This window comes from Hylobates moloch, unplaced genomic scaffold (genome assembly GCF_009828535.3).
Source record: "Hylobates moloch isolate HMO894 unplaced genomic scaffold, HMol_V3 SCAFFOLD_13, whole genome shotgun sequence".
NCBI lineage: Eukaryota > Metazoa > Chordata > Mammalia > Primates > Hylobatidae > Hylobates > Hylobates moloch.
The window spans coordinates 40,259,259-40,266,721 of record NW_026652288.1 but is presented as its reverse complement, the minus strand read 5'-3'; the positions used below and the strand labels follow the sequence as shown (position 1 = coordinate 40,266,721).

Sequence of the window (7,463 nt, the reverse complement as noted above, 5' to 3'; positions counted from 1 at the left end):
ACACCAGTTAGAATGGCCATCATTAAAAAATCAGGAAACAACAGGTGCTGGAGAGGATGTGGAGAAATAGGAACACTTTTACACTGTTGGTGGGACTGTAAACTAGTTCAACCATTGTGGAAGTCAGTGTGGCGATTCCTCAGGGATCTAGAACTAGAAATACCATTTGACCCAGCCATCCCATTACTGGGTATATACCCAAAGGACCATAAATCATGCTGCTATAAAGACACATGCACACGTATGTTTATTGCGGCACTATTCACAATAGCAAAGAGTTGGAACCAACCCAAATGTCCAACAACGATAGACTGGATTAAGAAAATGTGGCACACATACACCATGGAATACTATGCAGCCATAAAAAATGATGAGTTCGTGTCCTTTGTAGGGACATGGATGAAACTGGAAAACATCATTATCAGTAAACTATCGCAAGGACAAAAAACCAAACACCGCATGTTCTCACTCATAGGTGGGAATTGAACAATGAGAACTCATGGACACAGGAAGGGGAACATCACACTCCGGGGACTGTTGTGGGGTGGGCGGAGGGGGGAGGGACAGCATTAGGAGATACACCTAATGCTAAATGACGAGTTAATGGGTGCAGGAAATCAACATGGCACATGGATACATATGTAACAAACCTGCACATTGTGCACATGTACCCTAAAACCCTAAAGTATAGTAAAAAAAAAAAAAAAAAAGAAAACAAAGCCCTAATTACTATGGAGAGTGCCTAGGGGGGTACTCTACACCCTCTGGACACAAAGAGGAAACCAGAAGTGGCTTTATTTTCCCACTTGGACTGCCTTGGACTAATTTTTAAGTCTTGGTTGGAAATCACTGAGTAGATTCATAAGGTGCATGACAGAAATAAGCTTTATAGTGGTTTACTTTCGTTTAGTTCTGGAAGTTTACCTTTGCCTTAGTTTTGGAAGTAAATTCTAGTTTGTAGAACCATTTTTGTTGCTCTTTCTTCAGTCTTGATATTCCATTCTCTTCTGTCCTTCCTAATAGAATTTATGCATTCTTTTACAACAGGTCTGTTGGTTATAAATTCCTAGAGTTTTCCTTCATCTGAGAATGTCTATTTTATGTTCCTTCCTGAAAGATATTTTTACTGCCTATAGAATTCCAGGTTGAAAGTTATTTTTTTTCAACACTTTTCTCCCACACAGAAAAATGCACTACTCCCTTCTGGCCTCCGTGGTTTCTGACTAGGAATCCACCAGCATTAGAATCATTGTTATGCTAAAGCTGTGGTTCTCAACTGCGAACATTTCCACCCCCAAACAAGCATTTGGCAATGTCTCGAGACATTTTGTGCTTGTCACAACTGGAAATTGCTACTGGCATCTAGTGAGCAGAGGCTAGGGGTGCTGCTAAACATCCTACAACGTACAGCAAAGCCCACCAGAGCAGAGAATTATTTGACACAAAATGTCACTAGTTCCGAAGCTGAGAAATATTGTTACATATGTGTCATTTCTCACTGAGTGCTCTCAAGGTTTTTGTCTTTAATTCTCAGAAATTTGGATTTGATATTCTAGACATGGATTTCATTGCATTTATTCTATTTGAGTTTCATTCATCTTCTTGAATGTGTAGGTTTACATCTTTTGCCAAAGTTGGGTAGTTTTAAGGCCTTCTTTCTTCAAATATATTTTTAACTCTGCTCCTTTTTTCTTTCTGGGACTCTGTTATGAATGTTTGATCTTTTGTTATTGACCCTAAGGCCCAAGGGCTTCCATTCTTTTTTTCCCTAATTGATTTTATTTCTTGTTTAGAATGGATAATTTCCACTGATGAATGTTCAAGTTTATTATTTCCTCTGCCATCTCCATTCTGCTATTGAGCCAACCCAGTAATTTTTATTTATTTATTTATTTTTTATTTATTTATTTTTCTGTCAAGCTGTTCTTCATTTCAGGGAGAGGGCAGGGGAGGGGCTAAGTCTTTCATGGCAGCAGCTTTCCTCATGGCGGCCAGTACGTTGCTCAGCTCCTCCCGCTTCCTCTTGGCGCGGATGTGCGTCCCCACCCTTTTCTTGATAAACTTGAGGGCCCGTTTGTCCTTGGAGACCTTCAGTAACTCCATGGCGCGCTGCTCGTACGGGGCAAAGCCACACACCTCCCGAATCATGTCCCGCACGAACTTGGTGTGTTTGGTCAGACGCCCGCGGCGGCGGCTGTGCCTGGGCTTGCTCAGGTTCTTGGTCACCTCGTGGCCCTTGTTGAGGCCCACAGCCGTAGGGTAGCGTAGAATCATGGCTGCTGCTCTCCAGAGGCGGCCGTGGCAGAAGGCTCCAGTAATTTTTAAAAATTTATTTGTTGAATTTTTCATTTCTAGTTTTTTCTATTTGGTTCTTTGTTAAATCTTCTATTTCTTTACTTAGTGCCCCCCTCCTTTAATTTGATTTAAGAATGTTTGCAATTGCTTGGTGCATTTTAATGATAGGTCAGTGAATTATTAATGGCAAAAACTGAAATTACTTTTGTACCAACCAAATACAATATCAGTGTAATCTTGGTGTTGGTATCTGTTGTCTTTTTCTATTAGGTTTAGATTTGCCTGGTTTTGGTATAATGAGTATTTTTAATTGTATCCTTGATATTTTGAGTATTAGGTTATGAGGCCCAGGTTTCTATTCATTTTGTGTTTAACTTTTTAAGAAACTGCCACACTGTTTCCCAAAGTAATTGTACCATTTTAATTTCCACCAGGAGTATGAGCTTCAGCTCCTTGTTACCTTCACTAACAGTTGCTATACTTAGCTTTTTAAGTGTTAGCCATGATAATAGGCACATGGTGTTAACTTACTGTGTTTTAATTTGCATTTCACTTGTGACTAATCATGTTTATTTGACATCTGTATATCTTCTTTGGTGATATGTGTTTAAATGTTTTCACAGTTTTAAATTGAGTTGTTTAATTTTATTTATTTATTTTTTTTTTTTTTTTGGGGGGGACGGAGTCTTGCTCTCTCACCCAGGCTGGAGTGCAGTGGCGCGATCTCGGCTTGCTACAAGCTCCGGCTCCCGGGTTCACACCGTTCTCCTGCCTCAGCCTCTCCGAGTAGCTGGTACTACAGGCGCCTGCCACCACGCCTGGCTAATTTTTTTGTACTTTTAGTAGAGACGGGGTTTCACCGTGGTCTCCATCTCCTGACCTCGTGATCCGCCCGCCTCGGCCTCCCGAAGTGCTGGGATTACAAGCGTGAGCCACCGCGCCCGGCCAAGTTGTTTAATTTTAAAGTCTTTTTATATTCAAGTATTTTTGTCAGAGATATATATGATTAGAAAATATTTTCTCCCAGTCTGTGGCTAATCTTTTCCTTCTCTTCACAAAGTCGGTTAAGAGCAAAAGTTTTCAATTTTGATGACTAATTATTATTTGTTAAAGACTTGCAGTTTCAGTAACATATAAGAAATTTTTGCCTACTCCAAGGTTCTGAAAGTTTTATAGTTTTATTTTAAGCATATGATACATTTTTAGTTAACTTTTTTTTTTTTTTTGAGACAAAATCTCACTCTTGTCACCCAGGCTAGAGTGCAGTGGCGCGACCTCTGCTCACTGCAGCCTTCACCTTCCAGGTTCAAGAGATTCTCCTGCCTCGACCTCCCGAGTAGCAGGGACTACAGGCTTGCACCACCATGTCCAGCTAATTTGTCTTTTTTTGTATTTTCAGTAGAGATGAGGTTTCACCATGTTGGCCAGGCTGGTCACAAACCAGCCAGCCTCAGCTGATCTGCCAGCCTCAGCCCCGCAAAATGCTGGAATTACAGGCATGTGCCACCATTCCCAGCATTTAGTTAACTTTTTTTGTAGATGCTTTGAGCTATAAAATCAATGTAAATTTTCAAACATATATATAACAAGTTCTTCTAGCACTGTTTGTTAAAAAGATGACCTCTTCTTTATTAAATTTCCTTTGTACCACTGTCACAAATCAGTTGTCCATGTATGTGTATTTCTCAACTAATTTATTCCATGAATACCACACAGTCTTGATTACTGTAGCTTTATAGTAAGTCTTAAATTCAGGTAGCATATGTTCTCCAACTTTCTTTTTTTTATTTTTTGAGTCGGAGTCTCCCTCTGTCATCTAGACTAGAGTGCAGTGGCGTGATATCGGCTCACTTCAACCTCTGACTCCCAGGTTCAAGCAATTCTCCCTGCCTCAGCTTCCCAAGTAGCTGGGATTTCAGGTGCCTGCCACCACACCTGGCTATTTTTGTATTTTTTAATAGAGATGGGTTTTGCCATGTTGGCTGGTCTTGAACTCCTGACCTAAGATGATCTGCCCACCTCAGCCTACCAAAGTGCTGGGATTACAGGCATGAGCCACCGCGCCCAGCCAATTTTTCAACTTTCAGAATTATTTTTAAAAGTTGTTTTCGCTAATCTAGGTCCTTTGCATGTCCATATGTATTTTAGAATTGGGTTCCCGATTTCTACAAAAAAAGCCTCCCGAATATTCAAAATGGGATTTCACTGAATCTATAGGTCAGTTTGGAAAGAACTGACATATTAATGGTATTGAGTCTTCTAATCTCTGAACACAGTATATCTCTCTAGATCTTTTTTAAAGTTCTCCCAGAAGTGTTTTTAATTTTTATACTATACATCTTGCACTTCTTTTGCCAGATGCATCACTATATGTTTCATACTGTTTATGGTGTTATAAATGGCATTTAAGGTTTTAAGGTTCAGATTGTTAATGGCTAGTTCATGCAAAATCATCTGCTTTATATATATTGATCTTCATTTTGCCATTTCACTAAGCTCATTTAGTTCTAATAGTGTTGTAGATACCATCAGTTTTTTTTATATAGACAATCATATAATCTGTTAATAGAGATGATTTTACTTCCTTTCCAATCAGGATACATTGTATTCTTTCATTTATTGCACTAGCTAGAACTTCCAGTATAATGCTTAGTAGAAGTGTTGAGACCAGGTATCCTCTTTTTGCTGATCTTTGGACTTTTACCATTAAGTATGATGTTAGCAGTAGGTTTCTCACACATACTCTTTATTGGTTAAGGAAATTCCCAGAAGCCCAGAATTCTCTTCCTCCTTAACTGAATTACTTCCCTTAATGAATGCTGGATACCTAGTACATTTTTTATTTTATTTTATTTTTTAATTTTTATTTATTTTTTTGAGACGGAGTCTTGCTCTTTTGCCCATGCTGGAGTGCAGTGGTGCGATCTCAGCTCACTGCAACCTCCGTCTCCCGGGTTCAAGCGATTCTTCTGCCTCAGCCTCCTGAGTAGCTGGGATTACAGACCTGGCTGTTTTTTTGGTATTTTTAGTCGAGACGGGGTTTCGCCATGTTGATCAGGCTGGTCTCGAACTCCTGACCTCAGGTGATCTGCCCGCCTCAGCCTCCCAAAGTGCTGGAATTACAGGCTCGAGCCACCACACCCAGCCGATGCCTAGTAATTTTTTATTTTCCACTTTGGCTATTGGCAAAAGGAATTATTCCTGGACCTTTTTGAGCTCTGTGGATTCTTCCCTCTAATCCTTTAAGGTAATTGTTTTTCCCTGGCTTCAGGTAGTTTTCACACACACACATGTTGATGAGTATTTAGCTGAACTTAAGGAAGATCTCTGGAGATTTCTGTGCAGTTCTCTCCTCTTCAGTGTTTTGCCTTGTCAACTTGGGCCACTTTGGCCTCATCAGACTCCTCATTCCATCTCAACACTAGGAGAGACCACGAGGCTCTGCCTGAGTTACTCCTCCCAGCAGTAATCTGGAAAAACTGTAGGAAAAATTTATTTCTGTTTTTTTCAGGGATCACTGTTCTTCACTGGAAATTGACATTTTAGTATATTCACTGCCTTAAAAACCATTGTTTCACCTATTTTGTTTAGCTTTTTAGTATTTACAGATATAAGGGTAAATCTGGTCTGTTTCTCCATTTGACCAGAAGCAGACATCTGTTCATTCTGTTAATGGTGACTTTCAGTTAACAGAGTAATAAAATTAATATGAATATGCCACACTTTTCTAGTTAAAATGTTTTGTCTAGGAAATATTCTTTACTGTGAGGTTATAAAATGATTCTCAGATAAAAACAAGGTAAAATCAAAGGTGACTACTTTCCAACCTTGCTCTCTGCCACCTATAGTTTGTATTTTAATTTTTCTTAAGAGACAGGGGTCTTGCTATGTTGCTCAGGTTGGACTTGAACTCCTAGGCTCAAGGGACCCTCCTACCATGTCCTCCCAAGTAGCTGGGATTACAGGCATGCACCACCACACCCTGCTCCCACCTATAATTTCATCATTTTGATTAGCTCTTGGCTTACCCTCCCACTGTTTTTTGAAAGTATAAACATAGCTGGGCGTGGTGGTTCACGCCTGTAATCCCAGCACTCTGGGAGGCTGAGGCGGGCAGATCACGAGGTCAAGAGATCGAGATCATCCTGGCCAACATGGTGAAACCCTATCTCTACTAAAAATACAAAAACTAGCTGGGCGTGGTGGCACATGCCTGTAGGTAGTCCCAGCCACTCGGGAGGCTGAGGCGGGAGAATCTCTTGAACTGAGGCGAAGGCAGGAGAATCTCTTGAACCCGGGAGGCAGAGGTTGCAGTGAGCCAAGATTGTGCAAGTGCACTCCAGCCTGGCAACAGAGTGAGACTCCATCTCAAAAAAAAAAAAAAAAAAAAAAGAGAGAAAGAGTATAAACAAACATATACAGTAGTCCGCCCTTCCTCTCACAAAAATTAGCACATTATTCTACGCCTTCCTATTTTTTATATAACATAATCTGAAGATTTTGAAGTACACAGTTGCACAATACACCTTGCACATATATATCTGAGAGTTAATTCAGCCCATCCATTGCTGGAAATCTGAGCTGTTTCCAGTCTGTTGCATTTACAAATAGTTACATTCCTTTGTGCATACTACATTTCGTAATCTTATCTGTGTATCTTCAGGATAGAAGCAAGCAGCCTAGGACACGTGATATATGCATGTAAGATTGCACATGGACATTATTCAGTTCCCTGTTATAAGAGTTGTACAATTTCACATTTTCACAATGTGAATTCTTCTTTCTCCAGTCTTGCCAATATGAGTATTTTAATACACTTAATATTTGCTCATCTGATTGTCACAAAGTGATATGCAGTATAAATTGCATTTTCTTTATGAGGAATATGAAGCATCTTCTTAAAGGTTTAAGGGTCTTTATCTTTTATTTTTTAATTAATTAATTTATTTATTTTATTTATTTATTTTTTTTGAGACGGAGTTTCGCTCTTGTTACCCAGGCTGGAGTGCAATGGCGTGATCTAGGCTCACCACAACCTCTGCCTCCCAGGTTCAAGCAATTCTGCCTCAGCCTCCTGAGTAGCTGGGATTACAGGCATGCACCACCATGCCTGGCTAATTTTGTATTTAGTAGAGACAGGGTTTCTCCATGTTGAGGCTGGTCTCGAA

The 7,463-nt window shown here is 40.0% G+C and overlaps 1 protein-coding gene and 1 long non-coding RNA gene across 3 annotated transcripts in view; one reads left to right on the top strand and one right to left on the bottom strand.

Annotated features, from left to right (window-relative positions):
- Positions 1 to 7,463, top strand: part of LOC116480799 (uncharacterized) — a 43,007-nt gene that overhangs the window by 16,121 nt on the left and 19,423 nt on the right. The gene's annotated exons all lie outside the window — the stretch shown is intronic.
- Positions 271 to 6,656, bottom strand: LOC116480791 (large ribosomal subunit protein eL36-like). Its single transcript, XM_058426322.1, has one exon. It carries the CDS (start codon positions 2,347 to 2,349, stop codon positions 1,933 to 1,935), a length of 417 nt encoding a protein of 138 aa, XP_058282305.1. The 5' UTR covers positions 2,350 to 6,656; the 3' UTR covers positions 271 to 1,932.

Bases quoted from the DNA above. Each gene is read 5' to 3' on its own strand.
- LOC116480791 (XM_058426322.1), bottom strand. From the start codon at position 2,349: ATGAAAAATTCAACAAATAAATTTTTAAAAATTACTGGAGCCTTCTGC.